This window comes from Mustela nivalis (genome assembly GCF_964662115.1).
Source record: "Mustela nivalis genome assembly, chromosome: 14".
NCBI classification, from domain to species: domain Eukaryota; kingdom Metazoa; phylum Chordata; class Mammalia; order Carnivora; family Mustelidae; genus Mustela; species Mustela nivalis.
Window position 1 is genome coordinate 13,518,537 of NC_139033.1, and position 23,737 is coordinate 13,542,273.

The following is a 23,737-nucleotide window of genomic DNA, read 5'->3' on the forward strand; positions in this document are numbered from 1 at the left end:
CCTGTGTTCAAAGCAAAGACTATCCAGGACATGGGTGTTTCTCTGGGGACCTACTCGGAGGGTCCCCCGAGTGGGGCACTGGCCGGGGTGGTTTCCCAGGGTTTAAGGTAGCCATCTAGTGGGCTCGAGTCTCCAGACTGATCCAGACCCTGCAATTAAACTGCTGGGTGATCCTGGGCAGCAAGTAAGTTACCTGGTCCCCCTGGTCGCCTTTCTCCATCTGGAAAATGGGTAGGTAACATGGGCTGGGATTTCTGAGGTTCTGGGAGGTTCATCCTCTGACCCATTCGGTTAGGACAAGCTGGGCCGGCGAGTTTTGACTACTGGATACTCAGCAAACCTTTCAAACTTAGGAATGAGTGAATTAAACAGCTGGAGGAGTCAAAGGGCTGGAGACGCCAAACTGCTGGGAGAACTAAGGTTTGCAGGTCATGAGGGGAGGGCAAGGGGTCAGACGTCGGGTTCCGGTCAAACCCAAGAAGAACCGGAAGTCCCAGATCCGGTCCGCTCAGAGCCAGGGCCTCCAGCCGCGTGACTAAACCTCCCGAGGCGGAGCTTCGACACCGGGAGAGGGCGGAGTCTGGGGCCTCCCAATGGTAGCGCGGGTGTCCTCCCACCTCAGCCAATCAGCGCAGGGAGACGGCAAAATTTAAACCCCCTCCCACCTCCTCCGCGGGGACCTGTCCCTAAAGCGCTTGTAGAAAGTGCGGCCGCTTGCCCCGCCCCCGCCAGGAAGGCGGGAAGAGGGGCGGGTTTTCCCTCCTGGGTTCGCCTATCACGCCGGCAGCCTGGGGAGAGGCGGGCCACGGCGCCAATCAGGGCAGCAGCCGTATCTCAGCGGAGCAGTTGGCTACAGTTGTTGCAACTTTTTTCGAAAGCTGCGTTTCCCGGGAGATCCTAGGCGGTGACAGAGCCGGGCCATGGCTAGAGGTATTTGCCCAGGTGGTCAGCGCCGGGGCGGCCGGGGTGGGGGATCGTGCGGGCGGGGGACCAGGGTGGCGGGAGCGGCAGCGGGGAGCCGGTCTGCTGAGGTCTGCTCGGACCGAGCGCGGAGACTGGGCTGGGGGGGCGGGGGTTGTTGCGGAACCTTCTCCGACCCCCCATCCAAGTCTCCAGAAGTCCCTCCCACTCCCAGGCCTCGGTTTCCCCTTTCTAAAGTGTGGGCACCCGCCGGCCTGCCTCTCCAGGAACAACGGATCCATATGTCAAAGCTCTTCGGGGACTAAAGCGCAGGGCACCTCCAGGGAATGGATGTTATTGATACGGGGAGGGGGAGGGCGAAGCTTCGCCCGTTTCGGGGCTCTCTCTTGCTGGGAAAGGAGGTGACTCCGAGGCCAGGGCGCAGATGGGTAACCTCCATCGTGGAGAGCGCGTCGGCGTGGACACCGCAGCAGGCGCCTTTCCTCTTCACGCCCTGAGTTACCTCATTTTGGGGGATGAGATGAGTCCCGTGGCACCCCCCCCTCCCCCGGGCGACCCTTCGTCCCGCAGCTGGTCAGGACTCCTGCCTACGGAGATGGCTTGGGTGGGATTGTCCAGCCGCGGGAGGCGATGTCGCTGCCTTAAGTCCTTCTTTGCACACTTAGTTTGCTGTCAGGACAGTAAGACCCACGTTATGCGGCAAAGTGATCTCCAGCCGCTGGTCATTCCCAGCTGCTGTGTCTCCTTCATACAAAAACTTGAGCGTGACGGTTGAGTAGAATTATTATTTCAGAAAAAAGAGTTGAGGTTTGACATTTTTCTCAAAATCCCAAGGCAGTACACGTTAGCAGGAATTTGCCTTAATGTAGTACGCTCCCTAGTACAATAACAATGAATAAAATAAGATTCATTCAGCAAATATTTATTGGGGACCCTTGTTTTCAGGCCCTACACCGAATTGCATTCTTTATTATCCAGAGTCTTTTAGTGTCTTTCAGAACAACCCAGGTTCTGATTAAGAAATGAGGCAAAGTGAACTTCAAATTAACGTGGTTCGTAACCCGGTCCACAGAGAGAGTTAAGACGAATATTTTTTCTTTAGGAAAGTATTAAGCATCTAAAAGTATACTTAATAGTATCTGACAAATCATAATAAATGTATGCTTCCCCGATTCATTTTTCCCATTAGAACAAAATCATTCAAGCTGTTTTAACAGTAGTGCCTTTATTTTATTTTATTTTATTTTAAAGAATTTATTTATTTATTTGACAGAGAGAGATCACAAGTAGGCAGAGAGGCAGGCAGAGAGAGGAGGAAGCAGGCTCCCTGCTGAGCAGAGAGCCAGACGCGGGACTCGATCCCAGGACCCTGAGATCATGACCTGAGCCGAAGGCAGTGCCTTAACCCACTGAGCCACCCAGGCGCCCCCAGTAGTGCCTTTAAAAGAAAAAAGAAAAAAAAAAAAAAAGATGGCTTGCTTTAATTAATCTATAGGGAAAACAAAACTAAGCAATTTGCCATTGAAATATTTAAATACTTAATATAGGCAAATACTAATTACCATTGAGGGCCAGGCACTTTATTATCTCAGTTAATCTTTACAAATTGTTATTCCCATTTTTCAGAGGTGGAAGCTTGAAGTCCAGTGCCACTGTCTAGTGCCATGCTATGCCTTTCCTTGTTCCTCTGTGTCCCTTAGCCAAAGTGAGGACAAGTGTTCCCAGCTCACACGGTGGCAGGCTTACAAATCACCTTTGTAATTTATTGGTTAGTGATTCTCCCTTTACCACTTGACACCCAAATTGTAGTCATCTCTTTCTCTTTTTCTTTCTTTCATAGTTACTTATTTCTTAAGGCTTTGTTACTCTTGTAGATTATTAAATTGGGCATTTGATAGTGTAAATATCAAATCCTTTTTAATACTCTGAATGAAGAGTCAGGCCTTTTCTTCTAGAAAAGCTGTCTTTGTTGCAAACGTGTAGCTCACTTTGAGAACCCTGCTGGGTCCCATGAACAAAATGTTCAGATACCAGGCAACTCCTCTCTGGTTTTAAAGTTTTACAGTCATGTAAATATTTTCAACCTTAAGTATATTAGTTTGAGGAGGATTAGCCCATCTGCTTTTCTCCATTTCTGCTGCCATGGCCAGATGGCCTCCTAATTGGTCCCCCTCTTTCCACTTTCACCATTTCCAATTTATTATCCCCCAGCAGCTAGAGTGGTCCCCATGAACACAGTTTTTTTTTTTTTTAAGATTTTATTTATTTTATTTGACAGATAGAGATCACAAGTAGGCAGAGAGGCAGGCAGAGAGAGAGGGGGAAGCAGGCTCCTTGCTGAGCAGAGAGCTCGATGTGGGGCTCGATCCCAGAACCCTGGGATCATGACCCGAGCTGAAGGTAGAGGCTTTAACCCACTGAGCCACCCAGGCACCCCTGAACACAGTTTTTTTTATCATGTGACCTTTACTCCTCCTCCCTCTCCCACTGTTCTTAGGATCAAACCCACAATCCTCACCCTGGCCTGCCGGGCCCTGCCTACCCCTCTGGCTCAGCGTACTCCATCTGCCTTTACGTACACTGTTGTGTCCTTAGCAAGGGTCAGCAACGAAGTAGGTATTCAATAAATGTTTGTGGAATGAACGAATTCCTATTTTTGTGTCTGAGTTCAAGGGAAGCAATATACAGTCTTTAGGGTAGAGTACACTGGTACAGCAGTAGCTCTGGGTTCAGACCTCAGCTCTATTACCACTTGAGTCGGGTAATTCTGTCAACTGATTGGTCTTCCCTGAGCCTCAATTTCTACATTTGTGCAAGAGGGATAGTACCTTCTCCTAAAGGGTTGGGAAGGTTAAATTAAATAATGCATTTTTGTAGGGCCGAGCATGTAAATACTGAATAAATGTTAGCTATTAGTATCATTCCTGCTGAATTCTATTTCTGTGAGATCCTGGACAACATTAAGAGTTTTTCTTTCTGCTGATGGGTATATTCATTACATACACATAAACACCTCATGTCTGGAAACAGGAAAGACTGTGTTGAAGGTTACGTTGAATGATTTGCATTAGATCTTCTAGAACCAGAGCTGCAGAGTTGAGGGATGGGTGCTAGACTTGGATCTGAACGTACGTGCCCCCTGCATTTGAGGGCCGAAACCGAGAAAGCTGTGACCCTGAGCATGAGTGTGTAGTTGCAGGTGGTGGGGGGGAGGATGTTGAACTAGCATGTGAAGTAGAAAAGATGATCTGAGTGGCTGCTTCCTGTTCTCAAACCACGATTCCCATGATCGTTTGGCGACAAACTGCAAGCTTTCTCCGCGCTGGAGATGGAGCGCACATTATTTCAAATGGCTTGACTTGCCTGTCAGTGTCACTTTAGAATCTTCTTTCACTCTCCCCGTAGTCTCTTGGGTATTCAAGTGAGCAGAGGATTCCATCCTACTGGAGTTAGGGTTCGTGTGGGGGCTGCCAGGGGAGAGGATAGGTGTCCGGACCAGCCCTGCCCCAGGATGCTAAAGCGGGAGCTGATCTGGGAGGTACGGTCCTGAGCCTATTCCTGCCATTTAATCCTATTTAATCTTATCCCTTCTAAGGGGGAGGCAGCTACTTCAAGGGACAGCCATTTCTTTCTCTGTGGACATCGGAAGGTGCCCTGAGTGGGCTAAGGAATTCAAGGTTCTTGGTCATTGTCCACAAGGAGGCTGAGGCCTCATCCGGGGGAGTGACTAGGCCATGGTCACAAAGCACCTCTGGGGCAGATGCAGGGAGAGAAACCCAATGCTTGCCTCCCAGGCCGTGACCGGAGTGGTAGGAGCTAGATGGCCTGAGGTGTCTTGTTTGCATCTGTGACTTAGCAGAAATACAGTGACTCTTGGCTGTGGGCCCTCAAACCCTTCAGCACAGTGGTGCAGGATGGTAAGCTCTGCCAACACAAGACACCCGACTGGCTGGAACCCCTGCCTTCCTAGGACATTTTCTCGTGGGGGTGGACAGGAGAACCAGGTGACTTGCTAACGCTTCTGCAATAGCATCTGTCCCTTTCATCTTGAATTTCCTCATCTGTGGCTGGGAGTGCAGGCTCCGGGGTCATTTGGCCAGGAAATTCATTTTTAGTTCTGAGAATTTGGCCAAAGCTCCTCCCTTTTCTGAGCCTCAATTTCCCCTTCTGTGGAAAGGATATAAAAGGATATAATAATGGTGTGTACGTTTATAGGGCTGTTGTGAGGTTTGGATGAGATCGTGTGTGCACGGGAAGCACCCCACCAACTTGCCATTAAAACCACTGGCTCTATCTCCCAAGGGCCTGAACGGGTGCGGACCGCCTGGGTTGGACACTTGATCCCATCCATTTCTAGTTCTGTGGCCTTAAGCAAGCCCCAGCACCTCTCTTGAGCCCCAGTATCCTCATTTTTAACGGGTTTGCCACGGGACCTAACCCCCCCCCCCCGGAGGATTAAATGCCCCCAAACGCTCAGGGAGCACAGGCTCGGGCACACTGGAAGACTCCCGCCTGTGGCGCTCACCGCTGCTGACTGCGCCTGGCACCGACCGGTCTCCCAAAATATCCGCGGAGCCAGGGAGAGAAGGAGCCTGGCCGGCGAGAGCCCGGGCTGTCATTATCATGTTTCCCACCCCTTCCTCCTCGAGTGGCTGAGGACGCGCGAGAGGGGGCGCGCCCGAGTCGGGATTCGTCGCGGCCGCCCGGCCCGCCCTCCCTCCTTCCCTCCCTCCCTCCGGAGGAGCCTCGCAGCGCCGCCCCTGCCAGCCCCTTCCCCGGGCCGGGAGCCGGACGGTGGGCGGCGGCGGCGGCGAGCGGGCGGGCCGCGGAGGACGCGCCGCCAGCGCCTCCCTCCCAGAGTCCTCGGTCCCGGGCCGGCCGGGGCTGCCGCGGCGCGCTGGTGCCGGGCCCTGCCTCGCAGGCCATGGGGGAAGGGGGCGCCGTGGGGCGCCGCCGGCCCTTCCCCGGGGCGCCGCGGCGGCGCTGGTGGCGGCGGCAGCAGCAGCAGCAGCGGCAGCGGCAGCGGTGGTGGCCGGGCCGCGGCGGCGGCGAGGGCGAGGGCGCGGGGCGCGCCGCCATGGGCCTGGCCGGGCTGCAGGTGGGTGTGGCGGGCCCGGCCGCGCGGGGGGCGGGCGGCGCGCGGGGCCCGGCCGGGCCGGGCGGCGGGAGGGCGACCCGGGCCCCGGCCCGGCCCGGCCGGCCGGCCCCTGCCTCCCGGCGGAGCGGGCGGCCCACCACCGCCAGGCCCTCGGAACATGGCTGCGGCGGGAGGCGCCGTCGCGGCGCCCGGCCCGGGCGGCCCCGCTCCCCGCCCCGCCGCGCCCTGAGCGCCCCCTCCCCCGCTTCCCCCGGGTCCCCCTCTCCAGGCAGGAAGATGTCCAAGCCCCGCGCGGTGGAGGCGGCGGCGGCGGCGGCGGCGGTGGCAGCGACGGCCCCGGGCCCGGAGATGGTGGAGCGGAGGGGCCCGGGGAGGCCCCGCACCAACGGGGTAAGCAGGCACCCTCCCCGCACTCACTCAGCGCGCCCCAAGGGGCCGCGCGGCCGGCCGCCCCCGCCGGCCCGGCGCCGCGAGCACGTGCGCGCGCGCGCCCCGGGACCCCCGCCCGCGGCCCTGGGCCCAGGGGCGGGGGGGTGCGGGCGTGCGGGCGGGGCGCCCGGCTCGGGCAGCTTCCTTTTCTGCTGCCTGCCTGGGAGTGGCGTCCGCACTGGCTCCGCCATGACCCTGGTAGTATTTGACCTCGGAAAAGTTTGTGTCTTTATGGCATTTCCGCACCCCGAGATCCAGCTACCCCGGCGGTGTGGCTGCTTTCCCCAGGGTGTGCGGGGCCTGCCCGGGTCCCTCAGAGAGGTCACGGGTCTCGCCGATTTGGTGTTTAAAGGTTCACTGGGCAGAAAGGCCCTACCATGTTTTCTGGGGAAGCCCTCCTCCAATCCGTGCTTACTCAGAGGAGAGGCCCCACACCCAGAGACGCCAGCAGTGACCTGTACCGCCCCCACCCGCCTGCCCACCCTCCTCCTTTTAATGCCTGGATGCCATTTGCAATAGAGTGACCGCCCTACAGGAGCTGGCCGTAGGCTCTGCTTTTATTAAGCTCTCCACCCTTAACCACACCCTTCGATTACCACTGCAGTCCAGTCCCGCAGTCCTGGGAGGCTGCGTTGATTTGAGAGGGGCCAGGCTTGGGCACACTGAAGGCTCAGGCAGTCCTGACAAGTCCTCGAGGCTGCCTTCAGACCCAGAAGTGGTTAATCAGATTCCCTGAGGCCTGTTTCTGGGCTAAGAGTTCCCGAAGCTCCTGCCAGGGGAGTTAGCTCCTGCACACAGGCCGGCCCATCAAATTCTGCAGTTGTTCAGTCTGGGTCATTCCGACCTCTCTGCTCCTGGTAGGTTGTCTGCTTCTGGTATACACCTTGGTATACAGCTGGCTTCGTGCCAGCCAGATGTGCCCTTAGTGGCCAGAATTGGAGACCCTATGAGTTTGGGAAGCGTCTAATTTGTACTTGGGAGATCCTAAACCTTCCACTGTTCCCCGCAGGACTGGCAACTCCTGGTGGCCTGCTTTTGAGAGATGATGTCTGTCTTTGGTTTTGGTTATTCTGAGTGCCCTTCTCCGCCATTTGCCCTGGGATCTTCTTCACGCCTCTTTCAGAACATGCATTTGTCGTTTTAGGAGAATGTATTTACCGGGCAATCAAAGATCTATTCCTACATGAGCCCCAACAAATGCTCTGGAATGCGTTCCCCCCTTCAGGAAGAGAACTCAGTTGCACATCACGAAGTCAAATGCCAGGGGAAGCCATTAGCGGGACTCTACAGGAAACGAGAAGGTAAGGCTCTGAAATGGCCCTGCTCTGACCACAGCTGGTCCGGTTGCAGAAGCCCCTCTTCCGGAATTGTGCGCATGTGTTAAATGTTTATCCAGCCTTTTCAAACCCAAGTTCAAGGGTTTGAACCATGTTCTGTCTTGCTCCTAAGAAACAGACACCGGGGGAAGAGCGGCCTGTCCCAGGGTGTGTGCCCTGTCGGTCTAACAGGTTTTCCCTGCTTTCGCAAGAGTTAGCCTATCGCTCAAGCTTGAGTGTGTTGCCAGGTTGCAAAAATCACACCTGAGCTACAGATCCAGAGGCTCACAAGTACCCACAGTACAGAACTTAGGGGTCTGGGGGGTACAGAGCAGGGGCTCGCCGTCCTAACTGTGTTGTGTGAACGCAGGGAACTGACTTCCTTTCCTCTTTTGAGCCGGCTTTGACCTCCTTTCTGAGTTTCTTGCCACTCAAGTGCTCAGTGCTGCTCTCTGAAGCAGCACACTCCGTGGTGAGATCCAGAGTTAAAATACCGAACAAGAAAATACATAATTACTGGAAATTCTATTTGGCCCTGCAAAAACAGGCTGAAACCTCATAGAAATCTTGCTCCCTTCCAAATATTGTCCCTCTTAAAGCTGCAGTGGAGAAGAAGAGCTTTCCCCAATTCACCAAGGTCCCTTCTAATTAAAACTTGCCTTAAAGAAGCAGAACTCTGGCAGCCATCTGCTTTGGATGAGGAAGCCTTGTAATTCATTTACAGAAATGCCATAAGTGGTGGTGAGCACAGTGTCCGCAGCCAGAGCTGAGCGCCAGGGCTGGAGAAGTCCAGAACCAGGGGCAGGAGCTGGGCCTCAGCTTGATCTCCCCACCCAGGGCAGTGGGTGATACTATTTCAGTCCGTCTTCAAATGACTTGGGTTCTAATCCTACCTCTGCCACTCTCAAGGAGAGTCTGGGGCAGGTCACTCCGCTTTTGCAAGCCTCTGTTCTTTCATCTTTGAAGTGGGAAGGAGAACTCCTGCCTCGCAGGGCTATCTGAAGATTGGTTAGAGCCTGGGTGGGGAGGGCTTTGTGCAGTGCTTCACACTGGCACCGCTTCCTTCCTGGCCTGTTCCTCACTGCATTGGCAACACTTAGGCTAGCACTTACCACGTAGGGACTGAGGAAGGGGCTCTCCCTAAATGGTGGTCAGGCCGTCTCCCATCCCTCCTGGAATGGGGTGGAATGTGAGTGATCCTGAACGGTGACATGTACAAAAGCTAGTTTTTTTTACTTCTAGTGTCACTAAATGGCCACAGTTAGGATCTGGGGCCGGATATACTTTGGAGGAGACCTCAAGGGCCAGGCTTTTGTCCTTGATTCTCAGCTTTGTTTCTGCCTTGACTCAGACTGACGTGTTAGCTGACGTACACGGGCGTCATGCACTCCTAGGATCTTTAAGGGTGGTGTCCTGGACTTAATTCCATCAGGTTCCACTTAGGGGGTGTGAGGCAGTGAAAGGAGCCTGGGTGGATTTTGACATCATTTTCTTTTTAGCTTATTTATTGCGCTCTGAGTCTCCTATCACAGTGGTCACCATTTGAAAGTGTCCAACGTGGTGGTTTTTAGTCTTATCACAGACAGGCGTAACCATGACCAACTGTCTGGTACCAGAACATTCCTTGCGCCAAAAAAGAAGTCTTGTACCCATTAGTATCCGTGGTTCCACCTCTTCCCCCAGCCCTTGCAGCCACTAATGTATTTTCAGAACCCTGTGGATTTGTGTCCCTGGACATAAGTAGACGGAATCCCGCAGAATCTGTAGCCTTCGGGGTCTGGCTTCTTCCGCTCAGCATCACGTTTTCAAGGGCAGGTGTCAGGACGTTACTCCTTTCCGTGTCTGGATAATATCCCGTCACGTGGACGGACCGCATTGTGCTCCCCCAGTCATCAGTGGATGGACATTTGGGTCGTTTCTGCTCTGGCTCTTGCGAATAAGCTGCCACAAACATTCGCATACAGGTTTTTGTGTGGACATATGTTTTTAATTCTCGTAACAGCCGCCTCTGAGAGGAACTGCTGGGTCATATGGTAACTCCATGTCGAACTTTTGAACAACTGCCAGGCTCTTTTCTAAAGTGACTGCGCCATTTTATGTTCCTACCAGCTATGTATTCTTTTTATTTTTATTTTTTTTGTTGTTTTAAAGATTTTATTTATTATTTATTGGACAGACAGAGATCACAAGTAGGCAGAGAGGCAGGCAGAGAGAGAGGAGGAAGCAGGCTCCCCGCTGAGCAGAGAGCCCAATGCGGGGCTCGATCCCAGGACCCTGGGATCATGACCTGAGCCGAAGGCAGAGGCTTTAACCCACTGAGCCACCCAGGCGCCCCCCAGCTATGTATTCTTGACTTACGTTTCTTCCTTTTTTTTTTTTTTTTTTAAAGTCCGTCATTCTCCCAAAAAGTCTATCATTCACCCACACTGGTGCTTCACAGCTATTTTTAGTAACACATCCTTTTCTCCATCCCTCCCAGCGCCGCACGGGTCAGTGTCAGGTCACTGTGCCGAGAACCACTGAACGTAGGGCTTTGGTCCCCTTAGAGGAGGAAACGTTTTTTTCTTAGAGTCTGAAATGAAGCGCGCCAGGCAGCTCTTGGGGCAGAGGTCTTTGCTAGGGAAGAAATTCTGCTTTATGACCTCATTCCTGTCCATCAACGCAGGTCCACTCTGGGAGTTTTGCTTTTTTCCTGGAGTCTGTGGGCAAGTTCCGGATTGAGCACCTTCGTGGCTGGTGCCTCCTTTGGTGGCTCTGCCTCGAGGGTCCTCTCTCTTGCTCCCCCCACCCCCATCAAGAGGCAGGAGATCAGAAACGTTCACACGCTAGATGGGAGGAATCGTCTACCATGTCTACCAAATCATCAGGAAATACACTGCAAATACCTTACTGTTCTCTCAATGATAACCTCAGTAAAGCTGAAAATAAAAGGAATTAAAAAGATGCAGACAAAAAGCTCTGCCCTGTGCCTGGGTCCGAAAGTGAAGCCACGTGCTGCTCCCCTGGGAGCCGTTAGTAGACACGGGGTCCCCCAGGCGGAGGGCACTGAGCCTGCCACCCAGGGCCTCTCCCTTCCAGAAGCCTGTCCTAGAAGCTGAAGGTCGGGAGGCTGGGAGACGGAGAGTAGCGACTAACCCTCTGTCTTTCCCCGCGCTCTGCCTGCAGAGAAGAGAAACAGTGGGAACGCAGTACGGAGCGCCATGAAGTCCGAGGAACAGAAGCTCAAAGACGCCAGGAGGGGTCCCCTGGCACCTTTTCCAAACCAAAAATCCGAAGCAGCAGAACCTCCAAAAACTCCGACCTCCTCTTGTGATCCTGCCATCGCTGCCATCGCCAAGCAAGCCCTGAAGAAACCCGTCAAGGGCAAACAGGCCCCGCGGAAGAAGTAAGTGCCTCCTGGAGGCGGCGCAGGGTGCGGCTTCAGCCCCAGACCTGGCTCAGGTGCCAGCTGGGGGAGCAGGTCCCCTACCGGCCTCTGTGTCATCCGGGCCCAGGTGCTGTGTGAGACCCCCCCCCCCCCAGGGACATCGTTACCTGGTCTGAGTCCAGAGCTCAGGAGCCCCCAGTGCCCCCCGACACAGAGCAGGCAGCCTGTCTCGCGCTCCGAGGCCCCCTTGGGTGGGTGAGCCTGGTGACCACAGGCCCCCGGGGACGGAGATGTTGAAGTGACATCATTGCCAAGGAGCCACCTCCGGGGCTGAGCGTGGTTTCAGCGTGCCCTTGTGTTCTCCTCTGCCCTTCCCACCCCAGAGCTCAAGGGAAGGCCCAGCAGAATCGCAAACTCACGGATTTTTACCCGGTGCGGAGGAGCTCCAGGAAGAGCAAAGCTGAGCTGCAGGTAGCGTGCAGTGATTGCCCCCTGGCTGGTGGAGGGGCGGGGGCGGGGCCTGGGGCGGGGGACCGAGGCGCAGCAGGCGGGACCAGAGCAGGACAGGGTCAGGACTGGAGCGGTCTCCAGGGCCACCTCCTAGGGACGGCACCCTCCTGGCGGTTGGGGTCCCCGGGAGGCCTGGGCGAGACGCTTCCGTGGAGGAACCCCGTCCGCTGTAGCGCACCCCGGCGATCCAGCATTGCAGGGACAGTGCCCTTCCCAGGACGCGGTGGCAGGGCAGTCAGAGCATGGGACCTTGGGGGAGGCCGCACGCACTTCCCCAGGCTTGCCCGTGTGCTCGTTACACGGTCCTGTGTCGCGTCTCTGGGGTGCGGAGCGGGTCTCCGAAGCCGTTTACCGGTTGTAGGACTCGGGCCAGTCACTTAACTGCTCTGTGCCTCGGTTGCCCTGTCTGTAAAATGGGATAACAAACCAGTATTTCTCAGGCATGTTTTTGGGGGGATTTAGTGAGTTCAGGGTTGAGGAACACTGGGAACCAGGCCTTGCGTCCTGGAGGCACTGGTTGACTTGTGGCCACCACTGCTTCCCTGTGGTCGTCATATCCCGCGGCCCCTCTCCTCTCCCTCCCAGCTGTGGTCCAAGGGTCGGATAGAGGAAGGCCGCCCAGACTGCAGGGGTCATTGCCAGTGTGTGGAGGCGACAGACCCTGGGCTGCTCTGCCCTGCGGCTCTCCGCCCTCCGATGCCATCAAAGCCCCCTGGGGTGGAGGAGCAGGGCTGGGATTGTGGCCCCCACAGAGGGGTGCGGGAGTTCTGTGCCCATCGCCCCCTACCCCCAGCCTGCCTCCTTGAGGCCTTGTCGGTATTAGCATTTGAACCTGAACTAGACTCCATCAGCATTTTGTAGGTTAAAGCTGTAGTTACAGAGACGGCAATGTAGCATTCTCTTCCCCTGCTTATTTGAATCGATGAGGCTTCCTTTAACATAAGTGAGAGAAGGGGTCCACCCCCACCCCCTGCTTCGCCCCCCAGGGAGAAGCTTTGGCTTTATTTCTTTAGAAAGGCAGTGTCTTTCAGCCAAGAACAAGCGGTTATAAAATGTTTGCCTGCAGTGGGAGGCGGTGCGAGGTCACTCTTCAAGACAGCCCTGCAGAGGGCGAGGGTGTGTGCCAGGCCCCAGAACCCAGCACAGCTCTCAGCCGCGATCGGGGCTGCGGTGCCCACACGGGGAGCGCTGGGGGTTCGCCGAGGCCTGCCATGGGCTGCAGAGGGAGGGCAGCTGAGTCTGCCTTTTTAATAAAAAAAAAGAAGGTCTTTTTCAGGCTGGGGGAGGGCAGGCTGCCACAGGACGTGATGCAGGGCTGCAAAATGTGGCAGCAGCTGAGCAGGAGGGAACAGACGCTTCTCCGAAGCTTGGTCTGCAGCTAGTAAAGCTCTCCGTGTCACCAGAGAGCCAGTGGCGGGGAGAGCCATGCTGTGCTCCCCTTGTTTGGGTTAGCTCTGCCCAGTGAGCACCAGGGCCAGGTGGTTGCTGGCCAGGCGGGTAGGCGGCCGTTGGCTGGGGTGTGAGGCTGTGGCTGGCCAGGGCGGTGTCTTCTCTTGATGGCACAGGTAAAACTCGAGGGGCAGCTGGGCCTTGTCCGAGGGGTAAGGTTAGTCCCGACCTGCTTGCTCTTTGAGGCCCCAGAAACCCGGGTCCGGGCACATGGGGCGTGAGAAAGGGTTGGGGGTAGCCAGGGGAGAAACTAAAATGACAACTTTTGCAGATAATTAAGTCTGAAGACAGGCCAGAGCCAGGGCTCAAGAGGGTGGACACTGGGCCTTGGAGAGAAAACCCTGAACCGCTTGTTGCTTCGCAGTGGGGGCCCCTTAGTTGGCTGGCCTGCTTGTGGGTGGGGTGACAGCCTACATGGGTACAGTGCCCTGGCTTCTTCTTCCTCAGCCCAGCGCCAGGCCTGATGTGCAGAGCAGCCTCGACCTAATTCAGACTTCGCTTACCTCCCACTCAGTCTGCCTCCACCCGACCCCCATAGACTACTGCCTGGGTTCTCGCTCGGAGGCCTGGAGGTGGTTCACGCGTGCTTCTGAGTGTGGAGCCTCCGGAATGGAGCTCAGACTGTGGCTCTGCCTTCAGGGCATCTAGCCCGCTCCCAGGTCCTGGTGCCACATTCAGTCATGGCAGGAAAGTCCTCAGGTCACTTTCCGTTACAGAGCTTACCTCGCTCCTCCCTGGTCTGGTCTCCTGCGCACGCTAATAATTTTTCCGCAGGGAAGTGCGTGTGGTAATGTTGCCATTGCTTGAGGGCTTACTATGTGTCAGGCACCTTTCTGGGGCAGGACATCCCATGGCGTGCAGGATCTGTACTCAGCTCGTATTCCAGTGGGGAGTAATTCACAATTTAAAAAAAAAACCCACCAAAGAACAATATAATTTCAGATAGTCCTTGGACATTAATAAATCAGAGTAGTTTGAAAGCTGGGTGAGGCTAAGGCTACAGTAGCTACAGTAGTCACAGAAGTTTCACTGAGGGGGCTGCCTTTTGAGCAGAGCTTGGAAGGGAGGACACAAGCCAGGTGAAGGGATTGGGAGAAAGGGTGTTCCAGGCTGGGGTGGGGAGGACCTGCAAAGGCCCTGAGGCAGGAACAAGCCTGGCCCTGTAAGAGAGTCAGCCAGTGTGGCCAGAATGTAGGAGCAAGGGTGACTATGGCAGATGGCTGGGACTCTGTGTAGCCTCACAGGCCACTGGAAGAATGGATTTTATCTCTGTTGCAGTGGGAAGGTATGGAAAAGCTTTTGCTTCTCTCTCACTCCCTCTCTCTCTCTCTTTTTAAAAGATTTATTTATTCATTTGGGAGAGGAAAGGGCACAGGGAGAGAGAGAGAATATCTCACGCAGACTCCCACAGAGTGCAGAGCCCAATGTGGGGCTTGATCTCACAGCCCTGAGATACAACCTGAGCTGAAACCAAGAGGTGGATGCTCAACAGAGTGCACCCCCAGGGGCCTCAAGGTTTTGCTTCTCTTTAAATAAACTCTTTGTTCTGGAATAATTTCAGATTTATAGAGGAGCTGCGAAGATAGTACAGAGTACTCCCATAGATCCTTGACTCAGTTTCCCCATCATTAACACCTTCCCTACACCGTCCTGGTAACATCTGCCACAGTGAACCAACATTGGTCGATAACTATTCAGTAAACTTTCTGGAAGGCTTTAAGCAGGGAAACGACATTTTTATTTTATTTTCAATTATTTATGTATTTGAGAATGAGTGAGAGAGCACATGAGTCGGGGGAGGGGCAGAGAGAGAGGAGCCTGTCGTGGGGCTCGATCCCAGGACCCTGGGATCATGACCTGAGCCGAAGGCAGACGCTTAACTGACTGAGCCACCCAGGTGCCCCATATTTTATTTTATTTATTTATTTATTTTAAGATTTAATTTATTTATTTGACAGAGAGCACAAGGAGGCAGAGAGAGGAGGAAGCAGGCTCCCTGCTGAGCAGAGAGCCCGATGCGGGGCTCGATCCCATGACCCCAAACAAGAGATTGTGACCTGAGCCAAAACCAAGAGTCAGACACTTAACCAACTGAGCCGCCCAGGCGCCTCTTGTAGATTGTGTACAAGACGGCTCTGGCTGCTGTGTGGGGAACAGAGTGAGGGGGGGGCAGGGTGGGCGCCGGGAGCCCGGGGATGGTGGCCGCGGCTTGGCTGGCGGGTGGCCGTGGAAGAGCTGGGACGTGGGCTGGATGCAGGGGTATGTAGTGTGGCCCTCACGCTGGGTCTGTAAACCCGGTGTCCCCATCCTGCCACGTGGAGAGGGCCCGGGAAGGTCCGTGTGCGCTGCCAGCAGGGGCCACTGGTTGGGCCAGGTCTGCTCAGCGGTGGGTGGAGGCCCCCCGCCCGTGCGCCCCTCTGTGGTGCCCAGAAGAGGGCCCCAGCTTCTGCTTGCTTTCTGTGTGGCTCCCTGTGCCTCCCCACAGTCCCGGGCACAGACAGAGCATGGGACTTGGATCTGGGAGGGAGGTGGTGGTCCTGAGGGGCCGGTGAGGCCAGGAGTGTGCAGTCCTTTGGACTTCTTTGTTCGGGGTGGTACTGCCTCTTGGGGGTGGGAGGCCCTGTTCTCAGCCGTGGCCGTGGCTTCGTGGAGACCCAGGTCCAGTTTCTAAAGCAAGGCTCCTGGGGGGGCTGTCAGACAGGAGAGACATGGTGTACACCCACCCCTTTGAGGACACAGCCTCTCTGCCCTGGCCAGTGGTGTACGGAGTTCTGTCCTGATTTTACACGTCGGCAGTTTGGATAGTCTAAACGATACTGCACGGGCCAAACAGTACAGAGCCCCCAACCCACTCTGCAGTCGGCCCACCGCCGTGTCCCCGCCCTCCCCCCTACACCCCGGTTCATGTGAGCCCCAGGTGGCAAACCGTCCACAACAGATGGCGGTGAGAAACGGATGGGGCTGTGGGGGTGCGGGCATCTTCGGGGACTGCTGTCACGGAGGCCAGCCCTGAGTGACCTGTGGGTGGTCCAGGCTGCCCAGCGTGGCCCAGGAGAGAATGCTGAAGTGCTGCTTTTTTTCTTCCCTCTGCCCAGTCTGAAGAAAGGAAAAGAATAGACGAGTTGATTGAAAGTGGGAAGGAAGAAGGAATGAAGGTAAGAGGCAGCAGGGCCTACTGCTCGGAGGCTGCGGCTGGTGGGTCCCCCCCACCCCCCGACCCCTGCTCCTCAGCTCCCAGCGGCCAGCGGGCTGCCCTAGCCCCGTAACGGTCACCGCAGCGGGTTGTCAAGCGGCCAGATACTAAATCTGTTCAGGGAACGTCTCAGGAAGGAAACGTTAATGGCCTTTATATGGGAAATGTTACCCAATGAAACTTTTTAAATTTGCGGTAAAGTACATATGACATAAAATGTACCAGTTTAACCCATTTAAAGTGTACAATTCAGTGTCATTAAGTACATTCACAGCGTTGTGCAACCGTCAGTCTTGTCTAGTTCCAGTACTTTCTCATCCTCCCAGCCGGAAACCCTGTACCCAGTAGCCATCAACTGCTCACTCCCCCAGCCCCGGCCACCACTAATGTGTCTGTGTCTGTGGGTTTGGCTGTTTTGGACATTTCTTATGAACGGAGTCACAGAGTAGATGGCCTGTTGTATCTGGCTTGCTTTCATTTAGCATGAGGCCCAGTCAGACTGACACATTTTTCCTAAATTCTGTTTCCTGGGAAATGACAGGGCCCAGGAAATTTCCTATTCTTCTCCTGTACTGCAAACACACGGGTGGATGAGAAGGGCGGAGCCTGTGGTGGCCGCCGAGGGGTCTGGGCCACGCAAGCAGTCACCCTGCACCCCATTTATAACTGAACAAGGAGAGGCACAGGAGGGTAAATTGCAGAAAAAAGGAGACACTTGGCACACGGGGTCCTCCTACTCCCCGGAAAAGGCCACGTATGTGGATGTGAGTCAGGCTTTTACCACTTCCCAGTCATGTGGCCTTGGACATAGTTCTGCCTCTCGGAGCCTCTGTTTCCTACAAGATGGGGCAACACCCACCCGGCAGATCTCTCTGGAGGCTCAGATGTAACAATGCTTTAAAAGGGCACAGGGGACCTTTTCGGGGTGATGGATTGTGGAGATGGTTGCACAGCGGCCTCTGGTTCATCATACCCGTCATGCTGTGTCCCTAGTGATGGGGTCTAGGGCGCACCTCTGCGAAGCTGTTGTGAGAAGGTGAGGCAGGCCCTGGGCAGCCGGCCCGCCGCCGGGTCAGGAAGCAGCGCTCTCCTCCTCCCCACAGATTGACCTCATCGACGGCAAGGGCCGGGGAGTGATCGCCACCAAGCAGTTCTCCCGGGGCGAGTTTGTGGTCGAGTACCACGGGGACCTCATCGAGATCACCGACGCCAAGAAGCGGGAGGCTCTGTACGCCCAGGACCCATCCACGGGCTGCTACATGTACTATTTTCAGTATCTGAGCAAAACCTACTGGTAAGTCCGCGGCCTGGCAGCGAGGACAGCCCTCGGGGCCGGGAGCCACAGGGGCACCCTGCTTCCTCCTCTGGCTCCTACTTTTTGTTTCGCTCTTGCTACCCCCCGCCAAAGCCACGAAGCTGTTCTCCCCCACTTGTCATTTTAACATTCGGGATTGGGCCCGTTCTGGCGTTCGTGGCGCTCGGCCAGAGCGGCTCTAGAAATCACTGGTTCTCCTCTAACCATATGGCCGGTGCACTCGATTTTTTGTTTTGTTTTGTTTTAGGCTCTGTTTTTCTGAGCTGTGTTAGGTTCCCGGCAAAATGGGGCGGAAGGTGCGGAGAGTTCCCGATGCTCCCTGCCTTCTCGCCCACACCGCCTCCCCCACGACCCCGCTGAGTCGATTTTCATTCATTCATTTATTACGCACCTGCCCCACGCACCCCCCCCCACAAGGAGCCTTTTGTGTTCCCGTCTCCTCCTACCCTTCCCCTGCCCCCGCCCCAGTGCCTCCTGGGCTCTTAAAGATGATTTTTTGATTCGAATTGCTTTCCCCCAAACGTGGCTATAAATCGACATCCCACCAGAGTCGAGCGCTGGCCGGGACAGGGATCAAAAGCCTCTTTATCAATGTAATCCTCTGTTGCCCTCCCGCCCGCCAGCGTGGATGCGACTCGAGAGACAAATCGCCTGGGAAGACTGATCAATCACAGCAAGTGCGGGAACTGCCAGACCAAACTGCACGACATCGACGGCGTGCCTCACCTCATCCTCATCGCCTCCCGCGACATCAAGGCCGGGGAGGAGCTCCTGTATGACTATGGGGACCGCAGCCGGGCTTCCATCGAAGCGTACCCCTGGCTGAAGCATTAACCTCCCCGCCCTCCCCCCTTCTTCCATGGACAAAGTGCCCTCAAAGGGAATTGATTTTTTTTTTTACACACTTAATCTTAGCAGATTACTTCAGATGTTTTTAAAAAGTATATTAAGATGCCTTTTCACTGTAGTATTTAAATATCTGTTACAGGTTTCCAAGGTGGACTTGAACAGATGGCCTTATATTACCAAAACTTTTCTATTCTAGTTGTTTTTGTACCTTTTTTGCATACAAGTCACACGTTCGTGCTTCCCGTGCATGCAGTCAGAGACGCAGCACAGGTTGTAGAGGAAAGAGTGGACATGAACTCGGAAGCTGGGTGACTCCCGCCTCCCACCGAAGAGCCAGGACTCTCCTCCCCACACCCCTCCGGCCAGGGGCGGGTGACGCCGCCTCCCGGGCCCGGCCGGGGTGTTCCCAAGCTCTTGTTCTCCTGACGTCTGGACAGGCGCACATGGAAGTGTATGAATATTTTTTAAAAAAGGTTTCGCAGTAAGCTAGTCTTCCCCTCTGCTTTCTCGAAAGCTTACTGACCCTGTGGCCCCCAGGCGCGGGCCAGGCCTAGGTTTACTCTTCCACAGGCTGCCGCTTTTCTGGGCACCTCGAAGCATCAGGGCGGGTAATCAGAGTAGATGTGGGCAGGGAAAAGCATTGCTTGCTCACCCTGCTGGGGCAGGGTTTCCCAAAACTGGGTTAATTCTTTATAGAAATGTGAACACTGAATTTATTTTAAAAAAATAATAATAATAAAAAGTAAAAAAAATGTAAAAAAGACAAAAAAAAAGAAAAAACCACAGAAAACAACTTACATGTATATAGGTCTTGAAGTGAGTGGCTGCGTTTTTCTTCTTTCTTCTTCTTCTTCTTTTTTTTTTTTTTTTGGTTTTGGGGTTTTTTTGGTTTTTGTAGAGGAGATTTGAGATGGTACTCTATTCTAATCAAAAATAAAAGTTTTGTAGCGGGACCAGAAATTACTTACCCATTACCCCCCCCTCCCCCACCCTGACCTGATTCCAATGGGTTGAAAGTTCCCAGACCTGCTGTCAGGCTTTCTGATTGTCAGACCACCTGGTGTCCTTCCTGCAAAAATGAAGATGCAGCCATGAACCGAAGGGGGGGCCCGCAGACCCTGAAATGCAGGGCCCCCGCCCCAGCCGCTGGTAGCAGTGGAGTGGGCAGGCCCGGCAGCCCAGGATCAAGGCTAAGGGTCAAGTTTTCACCTTGACTGTGACAGGAGGGGTAGGTAGCTTCCTCCTCCCTCCTGAAGGGGGACCTATTCTCACTCTGTTAACCTGCAGTCCAGGGGGCCATGGCTCTGGATCCATGACCTGGGGTCTCCTGGCCTCCCCTGGTCCCAGGTAAATGTGAATGGAGACAGGTATGAGAGCCTGTCCTCAACCTTGATGCCCCCCCCCACCCCTGCCCCCTGGCCTCACCACGGTGCTACCTAAGAAAGTCTTCCCCCCAAACCCACATTTGCCTGGTCAGTGGTCAGAGAATTGGACGAGGATCCGACAGAGTGTGTAAATGTGAGATAAAATGTCTTGGTTGTACCTGTTTGTGGTTTAGCTTTGTATTTAAAAAAAAAAAAAGGAAATAACTTGAAAATTATTTGTCATCATAAAAATGAAACAAAAATTAAAATATTTATTGCCAGGCAAGGCCACCTGTGTGTCTTTCTATTTTTTACATGGTGGAGACAGAGGGTTGGATTTTTCAGCCTTCTTTTACAAAAGGGTTACACAGTAGGGGCACCCAGCTGGCTCAGTTGGTAGAGCATACAACTCTTGATCTGGGGGTTGTAGGTCAAGCCCTATGTTGGGTGCAGAGGTTACTTTAAATCTTTAAAAAGAAAAGGGTGGGGTGAATGCCCTCCTAGGAGAACATTCTGTTATTGGTACAATGGGGGTCATAGGTGCCAGCGATGATTAAAAGCCAACGCATGTTGAAAACACCCTTAGAACGACGCCTGGCATCATCGTGTGTGCCTGTCTTGAGTGGGAAGCGCCTCCTACCAGTCCACATCTCTCCCCACCACGTGCCCCACCAGCCACTGCACTCGAGGCGGATGGGGACAGTGGGTAGAGTCCTTGGCTGACAAGTGGAAGATCTGATGCCAGCAGCAGCTGCGTCTGCCAGCCTGTCACCTTGCACAAATCCCTTTCCTTTTCCAGAGCTCAACCACATGGGAACAGCCTCTGCCCCACTGACATGCAGGGGTGTCCTAAGGATTCAGCCGTCACGGATGACTCCGTCTTCACCTTGGAGGGAATAGGGTGGTCTGGTGGCCTAGTGCACTTGGCCCTGGGACAGCCAGCTGTGTGACGCTGGGCAGGTGACGGCTCTGTGCGTGTCACTTCCCTCGGCAACATGGGGCAGAGCTGGTGCACGCACGTGGGGGAATGCATTACAGGAGTTAGTAAGGGAAAAGCATGTGGAGCATGCCCTCAGGCATCATGTTTGCTGTTAAGATTGAAACTTGGCTTTGCTTCAGGACGCCTGGGTGGCTCAGTTGGTTAAGTGTCTGACTTGTGATTTCGGCTCAGGTCATGATCTGAGGGTCCAGGGTTCGAGCCCCGCATTGGGCTCCCTGCTCAGTGGAAAGTCTGTTTCTCCCTCTATTCCTCCCCCTGCCCCCACTTGTGCTCTCTCCCAAATAAATAAACAAAATCTTCAAAAAAAAAAAAAAGAAAGAAAGGAAGGAAGGAAGAAACTTTGCCTGGGACTATCGATCGCAAAGAGCCTCCGAACTCTGACACTTAGCGGCTGTATTTACTTCTTTTTTTTTTTTAAGATTTGATTTATTTATTTGATAAAGATCACAAGTAGCAGAGAGGCAGGCAGAGAGCGGGAAGCAGGCTCCCTGCTGAGCAGAGAGCCCGATGTAGGGCTCAATCCCAGGACCCTGGGATCACGACCTGAGCCAAAGCCAGAGGCTTAACCCACTGAGCCACCCAGGCGCCCCAACCTACTCATTTTTTAAAGATGATCGCTACAGCAACCACTTCTTGTGCCTTGTGAAACCTGACTTGGAAATCCACTTCTCAGCCAGTTCCTCCGGGTGCTGGGTGTGGCGGAGGAAGCCTGTGGCATGGAAGGAGCTCTAGCACATTCCATGGTCACACGGGACCCCAGCTCCAGGAGAAACACTCCCGGGACTTACCTTCGGAACTCCGACAGCCCATTGTCTGATCTGATCAAGAGCTGCTAAAATCTGAGCGTTCTTTATTGTCCTTCTTTAAAAGTCGGTCTCTCCCTGGATACACAGGAGAAACTATTTTAACTTGACATTTCTTTCGGAGTAGGGTTTTCTGGCCTTATCTAGCTCCACGAGGGAAAAAGAGGCAGCTGAACGTTTGTACAGGGGGGTCCCCCAGGTCCGGGAGGGCAGGTGTTATGTATAAATGCCTTATGGACAGCAACACACTATGATCTGTCTCCTTCCAGACTTTCTGGCTGTCCTACAGCCCGGAGACAAGGAGATGGAAACCAAAGCAAGACTGGCTCAGGGATAGGGAAGGGGGCTGCCGTCGCTGGGGCTGTAGGATTTAAGGCTAGTGCCTCGGGATGGACTTTCCATGTCATTCCCAGGAGCTGAGTCTGTTCTGCACTCCTGTAAGGGACACAGCACTCCGCCACACCCCCACCCCCACTCACACACATTCTGTTCTGTGGTCTTGCAGCCCCTGTGGGCGGTCTGCCCAGCCTCTGCGTGGGGGTTCTGAAGGCAGGACCCATAGATCTGTTTTCCCAGCTGGCTCTCACGTCCAAGGCGCAGGCACCTTTCTCCTGCCTCCCCCCTGTGAAGAGGGGCACCATGATCTGGGGTCAGAAATCAGGAGCCCCTGACCGAAGGCTCTGGACTGGCCTCTGCAGGGCCTGTGTTTCTCGGGAGGCAGAGAAGGGGAACTTCTCTGGGTTTGGGTCCAACTTCTACCCCTTCGGAGCTTGGACCCTGGACGAATCTCTCAGTCCCACTGTGCTGTCACCTTGGGTGTCCACGGAATGATGACACCCATCCCACAGAGGTACGGCAAGGCCGTAAGCAAAAGGTCCTCCAAGAGTTGCAGGCAAGACATGTATTCATTAACATCAATGCTTTTTGGAGAAGAGGGACACGTTGGATGTTGTAGATAGGAACCCAGGCCTTAGAATCAGCCCCGCCTGTGCGTCTGGGGCAGCTACTTCCTAGATCCGTGACCTCATGCACTTTCATCTCTCTGAGTTTCACTTTCTGAATCTGTACACCAGTGCGTGAGTGCCGGTCTCCACCTCCCCGAGCTGTTCCACACAGCCGGTGGAACATTCAGGAAGCCAGGGCCAGTCACTAGCACGACCAGCTCACAGGACATGTTCAGCAGGTCTGTTCGTTTCTTTGCAAAGTGCAGCCATCCGTTCTCTCCAGACTATTTTGCTGAATCCTAAATGCATTCCCCCCCCAACATTTTAATATCTTTGAAGTCAGGACGAGCCTTAAAATCCATAGCATCTTAATTTTATAATTTGTCCCCTTTTCCTCGCCCCATTTGTTGAAAAGACTGTCTTTTTGCCATTGTATATTTTTGCCTCCTTCATCATAGATTGACGGACCATGTAAGTATGAGTTTATTTCTGGGCTCTCTTCTGTTCTGTTGATCTGTGCTGGTACCAGACTGTTCTGATCACTGTAGCTTGGTGGTCTTTCTTGAAACCTAGGATTGTGATACCTCCAGCTTTGTTCTTCTTTCTCAAGATGGTCTGGTTATTTGGGGGGGAGGGGGCTTGGGTGGTGCAGTCAGTTGAGCATCTGAATCTTGGTTTCAGCTCAGGTTGTGATCACCAGGTTGTGGGATCAAGCCCCGTGTCAAGGTCTACCTGGGTGCAGAGTCTGCTTAAGATTCTCTCTCTCCCGGGACGCCTGGGTGGCTCAGTTGGTTAAGCAGCTGCCTTCAGCTCAGGTCATGATCCCAACGTCCTGGGATCGAGTCCCACATCGGGCTCCTTGCTCCGCAGGGATCCTGCTTCTCCCTCTGACTCTGCCTGCCACTCTGCCTGTGCTCGCTCTTGCTCTCTCTCTCTCTGACAAATAAATAAATAAAATCTTAAAAAAAAAAAAAAAGATTCTCTCTCTCCCTCTCCCTTTGCCCCTCCCCACCATGGTTGCTCTTTCTCTCTCCCTCTCTAAAATCAATCAATCAATCTTTAAACAAAAGATGCTTTGGGGGGCACCTGGGTGGCTCAGTGGGTTATAGTCTCTACCTTCGGCTCAGGTCATGATCCCGGGACCTGGAATTGAGTCCCACATCGGGCTCTCTGCTCAGC

General features: G+C 54.4%; 1 protein-coding gene across 4 annotated transcripts; it reads left to right on the plus strand.

Moving 5' to 3' along the window:
- Positions 1-790: 790 nt before the first annotated feature.
- On the plus strand, positions 791-20,097 carry KMT5A (lysine methyltransferase 5A). Of its 4 annotated transcripts, none has more exons than XM_082698531.1 (8): positions 791-930; positions 6,288-6,409; positions 7,593-7,749; positions 10,930-11,149; positions 11,515-11,602; positions 16,186-16,245; positions 17,387-17,577; positions 18,222-20,097. In XM_082698531.1, the coding sequence occupies exons 1-8, from the start codon at positions 921-923 to the stop codon at positions 18,430-18,432; spliced, it is 1,059 nt and encodes a 352-aa protein (XP_082554657.1). In that variant the 5' UTR covers positions 791-920; the 3' UTR covers positions 18,433-20,097. The 4 variants fall into 4 exon arrangements, with proteins under 4 accessions (XP_082554657.1, XP_082554659.1, XP_082554656.1 ...); XM_082698533.1 differs by lacking the exon at positions 791-930 and adding an exon at positions 5,699-6,019; XM_082698530.1 differs by lacking the exons at positions 791-930; positions 6,288-6,409 and adding an exon at positions 5,721-6,019.
- The last annotated feature ends 3,640 nt before the right edge of the window (positions 20,098-23,737 follow it).